Raw genomic sequence first — 18,916 nt, forward strand, 5'->3', positions numbered from 1 at the left:
TTCTTAAAACCGCGAACCTGCCGTGCGAGAAGCCTCTGGATCAGGGGCGAAACCCCCTATTTACATTAAGAATAAGCTCTGTACTGTCGCTTTTACAACGCCATAACACTGCGCTCTGTGAGAGCTCCTCTCAGAGCTGCCTCAGGGCACAGGCTGCGCTCGCTGCCCCTGCCCCGATCCCTCACACCCGCCGGGCTCTCCTCTGCCAGTCCCCTCACGCCCCGCCCGCGTTCGCGTTCCCGGGGCGGTGTCCCGGCTCGCTCCCCGCCCCGCCGCTTTACGGCAGCGGCCGCGGTGTGTTTGCGGCTCCGGGCTCGGCCGGGCGGTCGGGGCGGACATGGTGAGTGTGTCCGTGGGCCGCCGGTGTCCGGGCCGGCGGCTCCCGGGGCTCTTCCCGGGCCCAGCGGCTCCGCTCGCTCTTGGCCGCGGTGCGAGGGGCCCGGGGAGGCCGCCGGCTCCTGCCTCGGCCGCGCAGCCGAACCCCGGGGCGAACGCGGGGCCGCCGGGCCGGGCTCGCCTCGTCCCCTCCAGCTCGGGGGTTCCCGCTGACCCCGCGGCCCTCGCTGTGTCCCCGCGGTCACCGGGAGCGCCGCGCCCGTGTCGTGACCGCTGTGCCCCGCGTCGGGCTGATGGCAGTGCGTACACTAACGTACACGCTCGTCCCAACCGCTCTTCGCGCTGCCGGGTGGCTTTTTTAATTTATCCTTTGGCAAACAACCACCTTCTGTGTTCCCCGTGCAGGCCAGTACGATGGTGGCGGTCGGCCTGGCCATAGCGGCGGCTGGATTCGCAGGTTTGTAGTGATGGGAGGACACCGAACACCCAGATATAGTTACCTGTGCTTCAGGACTGGTTTTAAGGTAGTTTGATAGCTGATACGGGACACTCTTTTGGAAGAACCTGTATTAATGGCTGTAATTAAACAAAAAGTCAAAGTTCTTACTTTTATGTCCCAAAAAAAGTTCATTCCATGTTTTAATCCATGAGTTACCAGTTGCACTGAATTGCTAAATCTTCATGGACCTGTACTTAGTCTCGATCAACACTGATATCTTCTTTAAGGTCGCTATGCAGTAAAAGCTATGAAGCAAATGGAGCCACAAGTTAAACAAGCACTTCAGAACCTACAAACACCTGTAAGTTTTTGTTTATCAGTAGCATCTTTTTATTTAAAAGTTTACTTGGTGAAATAACTACAGACTATTGTCTTTGTAGCACTGCTATATTTTCCTCTAATGCTAAACGTAATTTTGTCAGTAGTAACAATTTCAGTGATTCTGGTGGTGATTAGCTAATAGTGTGCACACTATTGAGTACTGGCAATTTTAAGTACTCAAATAATGATGCTCCAAGTAAATTTCTCATTACAAGCGCAGAAGAAGCTTTGCTATTTTTACAGACTAAAAATCTCAGCAGCTTCTAAGGCAATAATGAGTTGTTTTAACTTATAAACTTAAAAATTAGTGGTTTTTAAACTAACGTGTTTTCTCTTTTAGGCCTTCAGTGGTTATTACAGGGGTGGATTTGAACCCAAAATGACTAAACGAGAAGCAGCTTTAATACTAGGAGTGAGGTAAAGGAAATTTATTAGAAGTGAAAGGTGAAAAGGAGGCAGTGGAGTTTCCTTGCTGCTGCCCTTGTTTGGAAGGGATGTCATCCTCAGTGCTTAAGGCCGTCCTATGCCCAGCATCCCCTGGGAATGTCACTGCCAAGTCAGGAAATAGGAAGTGGCCTTTCAGGATTTTCTGTGCTTATTGGGGATTCTTTGCTGCACTTGTGCGTGGTTGAAGGTAATTCCCTCTGGACTTTCAGACATCTCCAGTTCCCTGGCACATGCAAAATACAGGTTCCTTGGGGTCCACTAGGCATGGGGAACACGGTTGTGCTGTTTGCTGTGGTTCCTGTCACTGCTGGGGAATTTCAGATGGATGCAGTGTGTGGGTGCTGCAGACCCACTTCTTGTATCTGTATTGCTTCTAAAGCATTACAGATCTGAGTATGGTGGCCAATCCCTGCCAAAACACTTCAGGCCAAATGCACAAATCTTATCAAATAAGAACTATTTCTATTTGAAGGAAACTTCCAGCTGAGAAGTTTGTTGTTTAGGGGTTTTTTTGTGTTTTTATTTTTTATAAATCAAGAGCAAATTATTTTTTTTCCTCCGGCCTCTAGGAAGTTTTCCCAATAAAAACATTACAGTGTAGTTCTGAGTCTTTTCAACCATGTGGATGACTCCCACCCTGTTAGACTGCTCTAACATGTCTTTTTCAGCATAGTGTTTTGGAAAAACCTTAGAAACCCTCTCCAGGATTTACACACTACACATGAAGAGTAGGGAAAGAAAAACAAAGAAGTTAGCCAAAGAGTTTATGGATAAGACAGCTTCTGAAAATCTGGGGGAATCTCATGAGCGTCTCTTAAGTCAGTTTTTCTCTCTCTTTTAAAGCCCTACAGCCAACAGAAGTAAAATTAGAGAAGCTCATAGACGGATCATGCTTCTGAATCATCCAGATAAAGGTAAGGAAATTAAGTCATGTTGATTAATTAATACATGTTTTTAACACAGATTAATGGAACTGTGTAGGAAGAAGTGACTACCCACAGAAACCCACAGAAAACTGGAAACAAATTTTAGGGTGCCTTACCTCATGTGGGTTTGGAGCATATTTTTGTGTGAATGTTTTAAAAGCAAGCAGACAGATTCAGCAGGTTGGTTTGTTACTTGCTCAGTCTCCTGTGAATATAAGATTAGAATAGGATTTGTTAAAATGAGACTTGAAATCGCCTTAATTTTAGGTGAAAGCCCAGAGTATACTTGTGCACTTCATATACCACAAGTATATGAGTTGAGTTCATGGGAGTGCCTTGGGAGTTCACCATAAATGGCAAGTATTGAGCCTTCTGCAGCTACTGAAGACATTAAACTATGGAATGTTCCTGTTTGTGGTACTCTGAGGGCTCAGAATCGAGTTGTGCTCAGAGTTAGTAACTCGAGGCATCTCTACCTGTTCTAAATTCTGTTCAGTGAGTCAGAGTCATGTGCTGGTGCTCGGCACTCACCTTCCTAATTGTTGCTTAAAAGGTAAAATGGCTTCCTTTAAAGTGACTGTTGAATTCATTGCTTTTATGCACCAAAGTCCAAAATCTCCTTGAGATATGCCTTTCATTGAGCAGAAGTTAACTTCAAAATTAACTTTTCTGAATATATAGAGAACCTAAAAATAGCTATCCAGAGACTGCTGAGCATTTTATGTTTTACATTACCTAAACAAACTAAGCTTCAAGTAAATACAGTAATTACAGTACAATTAAAGGGTATATATGCTAGAAGCACAGTTGTTGCATCTCATGGGCTTTACAGTTTTGGTGCATTTGCACTGTGAATTCTGTTTCAGTGTCTCCCTAAGTCATTTGTTTGCCATGTTTAAAAGCTGAACCAGTCCCTTGGTACAGCAGCAGTTTGTGTGGTGGCCTTGAAGGAGGGGGAGGGTTATCTGCAGACGTTAGTTCAACACTTCTGTATTCATCACAGACTGTGCTAAGTCATTTATGACTGATAAAACTGGAAATAAAAACCACTCCAGTAAACTAAAAACAACCTAACAGGAACCGTGTGACACTGAGCTCCTGCAGTGACTGTGCTTCAGTCGGAACCAGTTTGTTCTTTAACTGCCAGAACTCTCAGACCATCCTTTTTTTTCCTGTGTACTGTGGCATTATTAACAACACAGAAAAAAATGTGGGGGTTCTTTTCATCTGAAGTGAGGTTCTCTTTTTTTCTAGGTGGCTCTCCATATGTAGCAGCCAAAATCAATGAAGCTAAAGATCTACTGGAAGACCAAGCTAAAAAATGACAAAAATCTATCAGAGGTTTTGTCCCTGCAAATGATTATTTTTGATAAACAGCTTAAGAAAAGTTCTAATGTCAGTCTTTGACTCTGTGTCAATGAAGCTGGGAATACAAATCCAGGGAGCTGGTTCCCTCCCTACTCAGTCACTTTTTTGGGGAAATGTGTGAGGGAGTCAGGCTTAAAAGTTTTTTCATAGCTGTTCTTTATTAAACAGCACAATCTGTCACTCAGAAATATTTTCAGTGTAGAGAGCAATAACTTGGTGTGAGCAGTGCATGTTACCAGGCAGACTTACGTGCTCTTGCCTAATTTCTGTTAAACTAGTTGTCTTTAAAGTGCTGCTGCTCTTCCATCTGCCAAAGTTAGCACAGTGAACCAGTTTGGGGAGGGGGTGGAAAAACCAAGAGGATTTTTTGATTGGAATAGCTGGGAGAGATGTGTGGTTGTCTCTGACTGAAGAAATAAAGTTCAGGAAACAATGTACTCCCTTGTCTTTGCCTTGTGAAAAACAAGGTTTGATTTTCTTAAGTGTTACTGATGAATCTGGAACGTCTCAGATTTTTTTTAGTAACTTTCAGGTTTTGATGGATTTTATAGCATTTATTAAATTCCATATTTTTAGTAGAAAGGTTTGCATTTATAGGGATTAGGAAACAGGAACTCTTTACGTAGACCACTGAGGATACGTGAGCTGGATTTGTGCTGGGTGAGGCCTCACACCTGCCAGCAGTTGTCCTTGTGAGGATCCCAGCAGGGGCCAAGGAGCTCTGTCGTATTCCAAGAATCTTCCCAGTGTTTCTGGAACTACAGAAAAACTGCTGCACAGCACCTGTGGGAGTTAACATCCACCTGTTCATAAGCTTGAGAGCTTTCATTTCCCAGAAACCTGGACTTGGGAATGCTGCTGGAAGCATCTCACATCCTCTGTGTGAGTGCTGCCTGCTGTGAACTAGTTCTAGGCCGTTTAGGAAGGATTACCACAACAGTTAGGAAGAGTTCTGTGCCTTCAGGAGAGAGGATCAAATTGGTAACCTTTAGAACCTACGGAAAGGGGGAATAACTTTTCTTTGCCACAGAATTTAAAGCAGGGTGAAGGACAGCTGGAACAGTGCCATGCAGTCAGTCTGCACATTCCAAGCCATATGCAGAATGTTTCTGTATTTAAGTTTTTTCCTGCCAACTACACTTACTTTTTAAGCATAGCTAGCTTTTTTTTTTCCCCCTTCCATGTTTTTTTAATTTTCTCCAGTCCTGTTTCTGCCTGATCAGCAGAGATACTTGAGTACACTTCAGAGTTACAATTTAACTTGTGTGTTCTCCAGGAGGGAACACTGTGGATGGGTGTCCAATACTAAAGTCATATTACAAACTGCACATCTTCTGAACTGACACACACACCCTGGCCTGGTTGGGACAGCTCTGCTGTAGCTGTATCAGGCAGAGCAGCTGAAGGCACAGGTGGCTCAGAACATTCATCTTTTGTCCTTATTCACTTCTGAAAAAATCAGGTAAGACAATTTTTTTCATTTAAATCAGCACAACTTCAGCACTATCCTGTGCTGTGACTTCTTGCAACAGCTCCTTCCTACCCAGATGTTTTTCTGTACCTGTTTTGTGTTTCACTGCTCTGGCTCATGTGCCTGAAAAGATGTGTGGGTGTGTCATGCTTTAACTTCTCAGTCAAAAACTACATATGCATTAATTCCTATATATGTTAGTCAGGTTAGTGACTCTCCAAGATAAGGAGTTTGGTTTTAGACTTGTAAACTGATGTTTGACATAGTCACCTTACAGAAAGGAAGATTAGTACATGAGAAACTCTTTCATAAGAGTTAAAGGTTCAAGCTGCCTCACAAGTAAGTTTCAATTGTTAGTTACAGCTTGAAAACCTTAAAGTCAATAATAATTTAAATTTCTGATAGAAACAGTCAACAGATGGAAGATCAAAGTTTATTTTCTTTTACTACCAGCATACAAAAAAAACATATTGCACATCAAACAACCAAAACAAAAATAAAAATACTCTACTAAGGACTAACATATGTAGTTTATACAGAATAAACTTTCTGGAAATTGATCTTTTCAGTAGTTCAGGTTATGTCTTAATGGACATGACTAATTCAGCTTAGTGTTAACTAAAGCTATGTTTGATTTTTAAATACTGTACAGTTTAATAAATAAACCAAACAAAGCCTCAATGTAGAACAGTCACTGCCAATGTCACCCAGTATCCCTGCAGATTATGAGAATTTAACAAATGTATTCCAGTGGTCTGCAGATTTTTCCTCTACATACAGCATTTAAAAAACATGTATTAAAACAGACCAGTTTCCAGACTAAACTAATGGAGAAATTACATTTCAGTGCAAAATATTTTAGACTGCATTTCTTTCTAGTATTCCTCAGGTGAAGAAGTGGTTGCATATTATTAAAAATGTAACAAAAGCAGCTAATGCTTTCATAAAGAGTATTATGTTAGGGATCCCCCTCACATCTTTGCCGTATTTTGAAAACAAAATAACATTTCCTATAGCCAGCAATTTTGTTTATTTAAATGTTACATATACTATCTCAAGGCACATCTGATGATATATTTATAACACAGTAGGTGTCAAAGTATGTTTAACATATGATTTCTTCAGGATCCCTCCCCTTTCTGTATTCCAAAATGGAGGAACTGAAAGTGCGGTGTCAAGACTGGCGATCCATATTCTATCTTTGGCAAGCTTATACAAGCACTATTTTAAATGTAATGTAAAAGAACTGTAAACTAGGAACTTCAGTTTATGAAACACCATTCAGCACTGCTTCTTCCTGATTATTTCCATCCTCTTGAACAGTGACTTTCTTTTCATCAGGGCTGTGCTGTAGTTTAGAAGGCTCATCCCCAGAAGTGGTGGCAGGACCATTCACTGCCTTTTCAGAAGGGCTGTTTTCATCAATCGCGTCTTTTGCCTTGCAAAAACAAGAACAGGGTAATAAAAGAATTCCATAACAATACAGAGTGTAATCTCAATTTCCCTCTGGCTGACACAGCAGCTCTGCAAGAGGAAACACCTCTTGTGCCTGTATTCTGTTATTTAGTGCATCCTATTACTTACCTTGTCATTTATAGGACACTTCTGTATCAGACACTTCCAAGGAAATCACGCCAAGGTAACCCTGGGACCGCTCATCCCCAGCACACCCAGAATGCCTTATTTATTTGTCTAAGCCCATGAAGGAGTCAACTGAAAAACTGAGTTTCACACCCCTTTCAAAGTCTGTACAGCAAGATTAGATTTTGTTAATGGATCTTTCTTGTTTTGCTGATCTCAGCATGACTTGTGGCAATACTTCAGAAATAAATTCTGATTTATTCAGTTCTGATTATTTTTCCAGATATGTAGTACCACTCTGATCCCTTAAGGAGAAAATACCTCAAATATACAATCTTTGCAAAATTAACTCCTTCTAAAATAGTTTGTACAAGTCACTAAAAATGCCACCTAATATCCTCTCTCCCTAAGGATTAGTTCTCAAGACTCACCAGGGACAGTTTTCACATTTTATTACATAATGCAACATTACTAAGTGTAGTATTTTAAAATGTGTACAGAATTAATTTCAGCATTACCCTGGCTCCTAAAGTCTGCAATGACAGCCTACAAGTCACTGTCAGCTCTGTTTACTCTGGGCCATTTTGCTTTTAATGATTTATTCTTGAACTCAAATGTACTTGTACCCAAACGAGGGCAAGCTAACTGAAGCCTTCATTCCTTTACTGTTCTGCTGCGAGGGAGAAAAAAAAAAAAGGAAATGCACATTAAAAAGTCTTACCGTTTCTTTCTTGGTTTTGGCTAGTGTCTCCTTTGGAGGGTTTCTCTGTCTACTCTGAGATTCAGCTCGTGATATATAATCAGCTACTGTTACTGTTCAAGGAAAAAAATCACAGTGATGCTCACATCAGCAGTCAATTCAGCATGAACCTTCATGTCTTTTCTGCACAAATTACGCTCTAACTGGGAGACATCTCACAAAAGGCCTTCACACTTACAGGTTATCAACCACACAGCAAGGATCAATTTGTTTCTGTTATTAAATACAATTTGCACTAAAATTAGTGGTAATGTGATGATCTGAAGGTGGACTCAATATTTTGGTCCAATTGCAAATTTGATTGGAAAAGAAGGGCTTTCCATACTAAGTTTGAAGAGATCAGGCTGCAGGCTCTTTGAACTACAGACTGCATTTGTCAATAGCTTGAGTAGTGAAGAATTTCAGAGCAATAAAATGAAGGCAAGTTAAATTGTGCCCAGAACTGGGGGAGGTTCAGAGTGTGGTATCACGATGACGCGGAATTCAAATCTCTGTTATGCCATGAAGCGACTGGCGAGAGCCCTCCTGGAGGTCCTGGGAACACCATCAGCCCTGTTCCCTGGCTCGGGGCGGGGGTGGGACAGTGGTGGGGGGTGTGGACGTGGGCGGTGCTGCCTGAGCCAGCCCTGCTCAGGAGCCGCACAGCCGTGTCTGTGCCGGGACGGCTGCACTTACTGGGTGCCGGCCAGGGCTTCTCTGACCTCTTTTCTTCTTACCACCTCAGCACATGTTCCTGTAGCCTGGTTTTGTCTGATCCTGCCCTCTTGTAACCACACCAAGAGTCAATTCTATTTTTAGAATACAGAGTACTGCAAATTTAAATATACACTTGTGGATCTGATGAGGTAAAGCACATTAAGGTTGGCAAGCATTACCTATTGAACTGTACAGTCGATTATATTTAGTGTATCATGCATTCAGGTGAACTATTTTTCTGGATTTAGGAATGACTGTGCACGAAACCTAAATCAGACTGGGAAGTGTAACACATGAATTTCCTGTTACAGTAACTGGACTTCTTACAACTGGGTCCTTCCAGATTGTCTAGTTTCTTCACAAGAATTTTTTTATTTAAAATGAGGTTCTGTACCCAACTCCTCTAATGCAAAGAGGAAGCATATTTCCTGCACACAGTGCATTCTTAATATTCATCTACATTTAAGGACCCATAACATATAGCAATGTAAATGAAAAAATACAACTAAATGAGTGAAGTATAGTGGTTGGCACTGGGGGGGGGGCAGGAAGGGAAGAGTTCCTTCTGTCTTCACTCAGTATATATTTACTAAGTATTTATGAAGAGATTAAATTAGAGCATTTCTAACAAAGACAGTATAACTACCAACCAATGCTCCTAGTGTTGTACCTTAAGTATTTATTATGCAAACTGAAAACTGTATCTTGAACAACGACATCGACAGGAAAAAACTGAGGAATCTTTTCTGGGAAATTTTGTTTTGTTCTTAGAATACTTAGATTTAAAACAATTCCCGTGGTTTTGCAGAAATGCTTAACATCCCTTTATGTCACTGGCCGAAATCAGTTTCTTAGAAGTAAAAGCTGAAATCCATTTTTACTTTTTCTGCCCCTTTATAAACTCATATCACTGTTACAAAACTGGAATGTTGAGAAGTATTGAGTGGGTTTGAGTTTTTCTAAGAGGGTGTGGTGTTTGGTTTTTTCCTTCCCCCAAGTTTTAGTTGGCATAATGAAACAACTTTTTTCTTCTTAATCAAATGTTGCATGAGCACCACAGATATAAGGAAGACAAATATGAGTGAAATTTTGAACCTGTCAATCTAGAAGACCTTCTGTTACTACCTTGCGCCATGTATGTACAAGCATTTTCTAAACAGGGCATTATATTGAAAATTAGCCAGTTCACCTTTAACATTTCAAGTGTTAGTACACACAAAAGAAATGCAACAAGCCACAACAAAAAATTGGAAACATGCAATTTCACTTAAATTCCTCCTCCTTCCCACCCTCAATTTGCAGATGACTTAAACTATTCCCAACAGCCAAGGACTGACAGCAGCAGTGTGATGCAGGTGTGGGGCTGGCAAATCCCATGTGAGTTCCCTCACAGAGCTCTGCCAGGACCCACATCCTGCCCCTCCAACGCTGCTGCTCAGCCGGTGCTGAAAAGGTTGTGTCCCAGTCAGTGCAAGCGCACAGATGCAGGTGAGTGCAGACCATGAACCTTCATGTTTGTCTGATCCTGGACCACGGAACTCAACAGCACTTTGGCCATTGACTTCAGTGAGAGCTGGATCAGAAGCACAACTCGTATGTCCAAGCAAAAAGTTAGACATCGATTAGTTTCATTAGACAGATTTTAGAAGTTCTCCTAGTAGAAGGGATGTCTTTCATCTTTGTCTAGTAGTCTTATTAGTTATTGAGTAACCTTTTGATATTATGCAGCTCTATGTAAAACAGCAGACACAACATTCTCTCATGCTTTTGACCTGAGATTACCCACAGCTCCACTCGAATTACCTGGCTGTCTATCTTCTGCCTGACCCCTGAAGCGACGCCTGCGGCTACGATTGCGTCGCTGGGGTTTTTTGTCACTATCATCTGCAATTGCAAAGTTTATAATGAACTATTTCTGATCATAAAATAAATAAATTCTTCAGCAGTTTCAGCATGGGGCATTTAAAATCGCTTCTGTTAAAGACAGAGACTAAATAAGACAGAAAAGCTAAAAGAAAATTTTATACTGAAAGCATACACAGTAACACAAAAGCTAGATTTTACTTTTTGTTCTTGGTTCATTAAAACATTTAGGCATGTGCTTAATGACCTCAGGTTTCATTTATTAAGTAAGTAACCATACGTCAAATTTTATCAACATAACCCAGGTGTTTTTTCTACATTAAGCAACAGATTATAGTCTTGTCCCAGTGAGTATCAAAAGAGAATTTACTGAGGGAAAGTACTTAAGCAGAATCTGGGCAGAGACAAATTAACAGCTACTTAAGTAGCTTTCCCACACTGAGACTGAGGTTTCCAAGGACAAAACAGAACGGTGATCTGACAGTACTGTTTCTATCAAAGCAGCAGTACCAATGGGAAACAACAAATCAAGTCTTTGGTGTCTCCATCAGACAGTTTTTACAAAAAAAGGCACATGAAAAGGCTAGTGGAGCTCAGTAAACAGGAGATTCCATGGCACAGCCACGGAGGGAGTCTTTCTTTAATCAGACAGCAACCTTGAACAGAACAACAATTCATCACTAACAGAAACAAACAAGGGCTTCACTACACTTACAGGGACAACACGCCTTTTTTTAGCCTGCTCTGGGATGATCATCCAACCATTTACATACCTAAACCATTCTCATTAACAGAAGCTGTATCAGACTCTGTCATTCCATCCATAAGAACAGCATCTTCATCAGTCCTTCGCCGGCGTGACCTCCTGCGGCGGTTACTGCTGTGGTGGGACTCGCTGGCATCAGTGTCCACGGTCTGGTCTGACTCCGTGTTATCCAGCAAGCTGTAAGGGTTGCTGTCTGGATCTTTAAGCACTAAACAAACAGAAAGTTTCCATCTAAGATACTGTAGTAACGTGTAACTTCATTTCCAGGTTGACTTACATCTGTGTCTCAAAGTTTCAAACTACAGAGCAACCTTAGGAAAAGGTGTAACACTTAAAACTGCAGTATTTGATTCCATCCTGGCTCCTCTCTGACTCCAACCCAACAGTAACAATTCTGGGGCACCACAATGGGCTCTTGCATTATTTGACCACAAATATTTCCAAGGTGACATTTAGAAAAGTTTTACTCAAAACTGTTAAACACATAAAACACCTTTCCCTTCATGGCAGCGTGGTACTTCTGACACTATTGCAGCGTTACGTTAGCACAGTTGGATTCTGATGAAATATAACTTCCAGTCTATGATTTCTTCTCTCATTCTGTATCTAAACATAAGCTTACCTCAGAAAGCAAGCATAGGCAACGTGCCAAAAATTTATCAACTTTGCTAATAACATTATTACGTGTGAGCAGTAGACGAAGGAAATGAAGATCGCCATGAACAGAAAATGAACAAAAATCTAACAACATAGTGTGTGACATGAAACTATCACACAGCTGCACTGAAATCCCAAGGTATTAAGATTACAATGTAAAAATGGAGTATGGCAATGAGGGGTTAGTAAGAGATTACAGAAGACTGCTAGGAACAAAATCTAAATTCAAAATCCACTTGGAAGGCAGTACCAGAGCTAATGGAGGACTTGCCACCGCGAGGTCCACCACGCCCACGGCCTCCAGACACGCTGCGACCTCGTCCCCCAGGGCGTCGTCGGTTGTCACGTTGGTGCCTGCTCTCCCTGTCATCTTCTCCTGCCAAGGACCAGTCACTAAGTTCATCTTTTCTCTCAGATTCCGTTTCAGAGGGATTGGAGAGCTCAGAGTTTGTACCTTGTACAAGAAGAAAAAGAATTGGAAAATAATGAGTTTTGGGATTATATTCTGGTTTCATATCCTCACAAAAGTTTTCCAACCAGCATGGCTGGTATATGTGTGTATATATATATGTTATTTAAAAAATACATAAATAGATATTGAAAAATATTAACATACAGTTACACAAGTATATAATTTTATACTTATATATACCCATATATAAAAATACATGCGTATGTAAAATATAGATAGAAATTTAGATAACTTCTGCTCTAAGATTCTCAGTCTAAGTTTGTTTTTAATAATATGTGAAACAAGGAATGAAAGATTACCAAAGCTGTGATTTCTGTATACAGATAAATCAAGGATTAAGCACTGTTTGCTCTCTTTGTCTACACACTGCAGGCATTTGGTGCAGTTTCTAGGCAACTTCTCTGAAATTCCCAAGGACAACTTTGCCACCTTATAGCCCATGGCTGTTGCTAAGCAACCCCTTCTGGCTGTTGTAATGCTGAACAATTTCCCTGTTTATATTAAATAGCATCCCGTAATACCCAGCCCTCTCCGAGCTGAATCAAACCCACACAGCTTTTTACTACCTGAAATTTCAACACCTATTTATTTTAGCCATCCAGGAACTCCCCCTACTAACCATTCTGGAATAAAGAGACTTAGACCCATATGGCTCTAACATGTGAGTCTTGCCATTTTGTGGGGAAAAAAATAATTTAAGTTTTCAAATTAAAATCTGTGTATATAAACAGACTGAACAATTTTCATTACAGTTTAGTCAGTTCATTGGGAAACAATAAAAAACATATTTACAAACATCATCATCAGAATCAACAGGACTAATATGGCATGATCCAGGAACCTACAGCCAGGAACAGACTGCAAAACCCCAAAGGTGTCCATTTTCTCTCAAAAATGAGCTATGTGTAGATATTGAGAGTAATTAACTGTACTGAATAAATAATGTCCCTGTTCACTGGAGCACCCATGTTTCTTTGTGAAACATGTCTACATCGAAATGCAGTGTCTCCATTTGGGAAGCTGCTGCTGGATAAGCTGGGGATGTGCACACCTCTCTGGAACTGAGCAGCAGCGCCTTGTTAATTCAGAAATGCATCAGAATACCTCATCTCATCTTAAACAATTCCAGTTAGCTCCTGACTGAATTAAAAAACCCATGGGATTTTGTGCTGCCTCCATTTCAAATCACTTTGGTTTACTTTTCAAAAATAAGCTCCTAAGATGGGCATGATCACAGACAAGTGTTTTTTCTCTTCCTCAATTCAAACAGATAATGCCAATTACAGATTTATTCTTTTTTAATTTGTGTTTCCTGAAAAGTATCTGTAGTTCCTTCTTTTTCCCAGCTTCATATGATGTTAACTACTAACAACGACAAGGCCTTACTAGAGTTTGGTTTGCTCATTTTTTCAATTTAAACTTAACTTCAGCAAGACTGTAAACCTAATGAGGTGGTTTCAGCTACGTACAAAACGAAACAGCCATCCTGAATTTTTAACCTTGCCTGAATTCACTCAACTGTGCTGAACACAAAGAGATAGTTTTGGTTTCAAAACTACCCTGAGGAGTTGCTCAACAGATGCTCGAAACACTCACCGTAACCAGATGTGTAATTGGGGCCTCTGCGGCCTCTCCCTCTCCCGCTGTAGGACCTGGACCCTTGCACTGAGGAGAGGGTGCTCTCATCAGTTGTGTAACCCTTCTCCTTCTCAGGAACTCGAGTAGAAGAAGGTCTGAAGCCCATTCCAATCTGACGCAACTGTTCATCGATCTGGAGCCTTTCCAGTCTTAGCTGTTCTACCTCCTACAGAAGAGGAGACAAAAAACATTGCTGATAAATGTCCCTCACAAAACATCATCACCCATCCAGTCATCTCTAAAACTAACATCCCTGTAGCAAGTCACCTTCTGTGACTGCAAATCACAGAATTCAAGTACAAGCTGTGCTATCTCAAGAGTTTTGGAAGAAATCTAAAACCTATCTCTTAAATCCCCATGTAGGAAGATTGTTTTAAGATCATCAGTACCTTCCTTAACTACACTTCACCACATTTTCTAGTTAAATTAAAAAGAAAGAAAAAAGGGTAAACTGAAAAAGTAACACAATCCAAATTAATTCATTATTTCAGTTAACACCACAAAGGCAACTACTCTAAAGAGAATATTGTTCTAATACCACACCATTAGTGCTATTATTAAAAATTCCATCCTAACCCAACAGAGCATTAAGCTCAGAACAGCAGAACACTAACAGAGACAAAAAATTGAGCGCTACTTCCCAAATGCCCCTTTAACCACTGTTCTTTACAGTCTGATTCTTTTCACCCCAACAGCACTAAATAACTGTGACAAGGTGTTTGAACAGACACATCATACCATGGGCAAAGGAGTGGGTTCAAGGCACCAAATCTTAAAATCCCCATACAGAGGTACAGTGTGTATTTATATATAAACCCAGGAATTTTTGTTGCTTAAAAATTCTGTTACTCCAACCCAAGTTTCTCCCTTTGGATATGCTCACCTTTAGATACGCGATGTGATATTCTAAGAGAACTTGGACATTCCCAATGCTTTCTTTAGTACCAACAAAAACAAATGGTACCATTCCCTATGGAAACAAAGCATCAAAGTTTTTTATCAGGAAGAACATCATCATTAAAACAACGCTTTCTGTTCAAATGATATAAAATAAATCTGGTTTAAATTACAAAAGAGAGCTGAACAAAGACAGTAACTGAGCCTTGGGCTGCAAAGACAAACTAATCCCAGCTTAGACTGGGGTTAGGGGAGGAGCTTCAGACTGTGCAGCTTTCCCAACAGCCTATTCTGGCAGTTGAGGGAACATACAGTGTTTATATTCCCCCATGCAACACATGCTCTGTGTGTTTATCACAGTAGCTGTCTAGAAGTATCCACAGTTTACCAAGAAGTGTCCAGTGGTTCATTAAAGCAACTTTACAAGATTAAGCAGCTTTAGAAGATTTTATCTTATGTTCTCATCTATTTAAAATATGTGGACACTATTAACACCATTAATTCCAAATTAGTTATGCAGCTAAAGTACACACAGGAGAAAGATTAAAAAAAAAGTCTTACTTCAGCAGCAAAAAACCTTCCTTGAATTGCTTTATATAAAATTTACTGCAAGATGCCAGCTTAAAAATAGTGCTCTCTACAGCCACAGGTTTTGAAATAAAAACTGGTTTTAAAAATAAAAACTTAATCATAGCAAAAAAGAATAAAGTACTCACATCTTCACGGGGCAGCTTATTTTCATTGTCTCCTTCAATTCTCACCCTGACGACTCCAGACTTGTCTACAATCTCCTGAATCACTTTTCCATTTTTTCCAATAACTTTTCCTTCAGAGGGCAAGAATAGTTAATTTTGCTCCTGTCTGCAGAATATTTTAACATGTTTCTGGATATTTTAAGTTATGTGTAAAAAACCCCAAATACCCCACACTGTGCCAGAGAAAAGAGGTTAAAATTTCCCAAATTAAACTCACTCTATATATATACACAGAGTGACAAGTAGTGACGAAGATCACCACTACACAGAAGCTTAAAATAGAACCAGACCAAGAGTAAAATGGCACTAGAGCTTTGCAAATGCTTATTAACATTTATGTATCAAAATTATTTGGACCCCCTGATTCCACATACACCCTCATTCAATCTTTCCTGACATTGTGACAGGCTTATACATTTGTTGGGAGCCTCTTAAGAAGAGGTAAAATAATATGTAATTCTTTTCTGAAAATTAATTTTGCCTTTACAACAGACTTGCGTATTACCAGTGCTTCCCATGTTACCTTTAAAATATTTGAGATCATGCATGGGATCTAAACCAAAAGGTTCTTCAGAACTTTTATGTTTAAATCTCAAAAAAAGCGACTCTTTCACTCCTTTATTAAAAGACTTTAGCTCTTCCTTAAAATAAACTTATATGGAAATGTTTCTTCATTCCAGCTACAGATACCTGGTGCTTAAAAACAGACAGGTTTAAATTATGAGAAAAGGAAGGTGGAACAATTCAAAAAATGGGTAACAGCCAGAACTGTGTGATAGAATACTCCATTAAGGAATGTTCTTTACAGCAAATATCAACATGATACAAAGTAAATTGCAAAAAGCATTAAAAATTGTTTCTCTTCCTCAACAGTTCAAACAGCTCAGCAGGTTTGGGTTTTATCTTTTTGCCTTACAAAAATACATTACAGCTTATCATTCTGTATCCCTACAGTTCCATTTTGCACAGGGATCTTGTTACTACTGCTAAAATAAGCCACACACATTATAAATGTTTGACTATGGATAATGGTCAGCCAGTATTTGGGAGAAACTCCTCGCTGCCAAGGCACCTGAGTGGATGGAGCTGGCAATTCAGTATCTGCCACAGAAAGGAATGCAAGGGCACAGCACGATGTTCTTCGAGTCACTGATGAGCACCACACTTCTTTTAACTTGAGTGTCTTCATCAAGTGTAGCTGAATACCTGCTTACATGTGTTCCCACAGGTGATTTGGGCCTTTGTCATAAATTGGTATTGTCATTGTTTAAAAGCAGCATTTTCAATTAAACGCACTGCAATGACTAGTGCCCTCAATCCTACATGGAATAGTGAACCTCCCCAAAACTCCAAGTTTGTAAAGCATTAGATTTAGTGAAGTTCCTTAGTTTAATTAGGTTTGCTGAACGAGACTGCAAAAAAAAATGTATTCATGTACAAACTAACGATTAATTTGTCGAATGTTGAAATGAGCTTTAACACGAGGTAGAAAAGAGAACCATCAAGCTGCATCAGATACACAATTTGCAGAAGTCCTATTAAAAAAACCCCACCAAACAAACAAAAAACCCCCTATACCTTAAACTGCCCAAGTTCTAAAATCTTGAAAGTCTATGTTTTAGAAGTTTGCACATGAATTATTTAAATTACGTTGCTATAATATGCAAGCTCCAGACCCCAAACCACAGGAGGTTAAAGCCTAGGTTTTAATTTCTCCTCTAGATAATTCAAGCTGGTGTTGAATCAGGTACAATACCTGCACCCTTTACACTGCCTTCATGCCCACACTGCCCACAGGCTGGTCATGTGGAGCAGGGAACTGCCAGACTTGAGTAAAGAGCAGGCTAAAGGAAGCAGAACGAGGGAAAAGCAAAAAAATCCCCTGGGAAAGACACTTGTCTCTCTTGAAGGGGAGCACAATTAACCTCACCTTTAGGTGACTTTTAATACAGAAACTACCAGAATAGGCATTTTTTTTAAGCTTTAAGAAACTACACCTTCATAAAGCTGAAACATGGAAAAATACCTCTATATCAAACTGAAGATGAGACTACTGAGCACTGCTGATCTATAAAGGGGCTCACAACCACTTAAACACCTCTGATAAACCTCAGCCCAGGAGGGAGCAGTAACAGGAGCATTGTCTTGTGTCATTCTTGTAACTCAGCTGCAGTATTTCCATATTCAATTTTGGAATTTAGTTTCTGCACTTTGAAGCAGTGAATTTAGTAAAGCGTATTTTTTTACTAGAATCTGAACTTCAAATATGACCATTTACTACAAGTCTAAAATCCTGACAAAGTATTACTTAACAACAATATATCCAATTTCATAATTCCCTGATACATATAGTTTTAAAAGATTAATCACTTTCTACTTAAGGAGAGAAGTCGAATATTGTACTGGCAACTAAATCCTCTTTGCAGAGTCATGCTGATTAGGCTCCCTTTCCCCAAGTTTTCACATTTTAGCAGTATTACATACCAACAAGATTTCTGGGAACTTGAATAAAATCCTCCACAAATTCCAAGTAACTTCTGGCCTTTTTTACTGCTTCAGCAGTCTGGAAATGAATTTTAAAAAATGGAGTTTATTTGTAAATATAGCATGTTAAAAACAAAACCTTTTAGCAACAGCTGCAAGTCTTCCAAACAAATTTATTTTCAAAAAGAGAGGAACAGAGACAAGACTATTCTAGTTTTGAACTAAATGATAAAGAAGTAATTGAACAAAATGCCCAGAGACAAAATTCAGTAGAAAAGCAAAGCATCAGTAATTAATAAAACATATTTTTCCATGTTCAAATAGCATTTTAAGAGGTTGTAAGATAATAAAATGGACGCCTCATCCCTGGGAATGTTCAAGGCCAGGTTGGACAGAGCTTTGAGCAAACACTGTGATATTACAACCAGAGTTCTCTCCTTCCAGAATGCTGGTTTCTGACCAGTTCATCTACAAGGTTTTCCAAGGTAGGACAGCAGCTCTAGTTACTGGGGAGAACTCCCGTAAAGGTTCTCTCACAGTTTTATTATTAAATGACAGAAATCACCTGAGTTAATTGAAGCTACACAGATGCTGAAGAAACCAGGCTTCAATCTAGCAACAGCAGAAGTGTAGAATTAAAGAAAGAATAGCAGCATCTAGTCAGCCAGGACAGCTTCTGAGAACAATTTCCATTTTACACTAACATCACAGCCCTTTCATCTGACATTTTTTAGGCAACACAAAACATAAGAGTACCACCAGCTCTGGCATCTTTCAATCAAACCAGGGAAATCCTAGAAGAATAAAAAAATGTATAAACCTGTACTTCTGGTAGAGGTCAAAATGATAGCAAAAGAAATATGGGCAAATTGGATTTCAAAATAATGAAAGCAGCAATCAAGCACTGGCAAGAAATGAACAGGAAGCCATTGTGGAGAGCGAGGGTTATGCTGCATCCTCAAGGCAACTGCTCAAATGA

The 18,916-nt window shown here is 40.0% G+C and overlaps 2 protein-coding genes across 3 annotated transcripts in view; one reads left to right on the top strand and one right to left on the bottom strand.

Moving 5' to 3' along the window:
* Positions 1 to 256: 256 nt before the first annotated feature.
* DNAJC19 (DnaJ heat shock protein family (Hsp40) member C19) lies at positions 257 to 4,334 on the top strand. Its single transcript, XM_027647145.1, has 6 exons — positions 257 to 340; positions 742 to 793; positions 1,063 to 1,136; positions 1,497 to 1,573; positions 2,447 to 2,517; positions 3,784 to 4,334. The coding sequence occupies exons 1-6, from the start codon at positions 338 to 340 to the stop codon at positions 3,852 to 3,854; spliced, it is 348 nt and encodes a 115-aa protein (XP_027502946.1). The 5' UTR covers positions 257 to 337; the 3' UTR covers positions 3,855 to 4,334.
* Positions 4,335 to 5,782: 1,448 nt separating this feature from the next.
* FXR1 (FMR1 autosomal homolog 1) overlaps positions 5,783 to 18,916 on the bottom strand; it is a 32,935-nt gene continuing 19,801 nt past the window's right edge. Inside the window, exons 9-17 of one of the 2 annotated variants that reach the window (XM_027647143.1) lie at positions 17,938 to 18,016; positions 15,415 to 15,524; positions 14,685 to 14,771; positions 13,760 to 13,967; positions 11,942 to 12,145; positions 11,042 to 11,242; positions 10,209 to 10,289; positions 7,671 to 7,762; positions 5,783 to 6,806 (exon numbers count right to left, since the gene is read on the bottom strand). In XM_027647143.1, the coding sequence (XP_027502944.1) occupies positions 6,636 to 6,806; positions 7,671 to 7,762; positions 10,209 to 10,289; positions 11,042 to 11,242; positions 11,942 to 12,145; positions 13,760 to 13,967; positions 14,685 to 14,771; positions 15,415 to 15,524; positions 17,938 to 18,016 (1,233 nt within the window). In that variant the 3' untranslated portion in view covers positions 5,783 to 6,635. The remainder of the gene's footprint in view (positions 6,807 to 7,670; positions 7,763 to 10,208; positions 10,290 to 11,041; positions 11,243 to 11,941; positions 12,146 to 13,759; positions 13,968 to 14,684; positions 14,772 to 15,414; positions 15,525 to 17,937; positions 18,017 to 18,916) is intronic. The other variant, XM_027647144.1, reaches the window with a different exon arrangement.

Source organism: Corapipo altera, unplaced genomic scaffold (assembly GCF_003945725.1).
Source record: "Corapipo altera isolate COAL_440 unplaced genomic scaffold, ASM394572v1 113, whole genome shotgun sequence".
NCBI lineage: Eukaryota > Metazoa > Chordata > Aves > Passeriformes > Pipridae > Corapipo > Corapipo altera.

Excerpts from the sequence above, each read along its gene's own strand:
- DNAJC19 (XM_027647145.1), top strand. Across the intron at positions 1,137-1,496 it reads TTCAGAACCTACAAACACCT|GCCTTCAGTGGTTATTACAG; the intron begins GTAAGTTTTTGT and ends TTTCTCTTTTAG. Across the intron at positions 1,574-2,446 it reads GCTTTAATACTAGGAGTGAG|CCCTACAGCCAACAGAAGTA; the intron begins GTAAAGGAAATT and ends TCTCTTTTAAAG.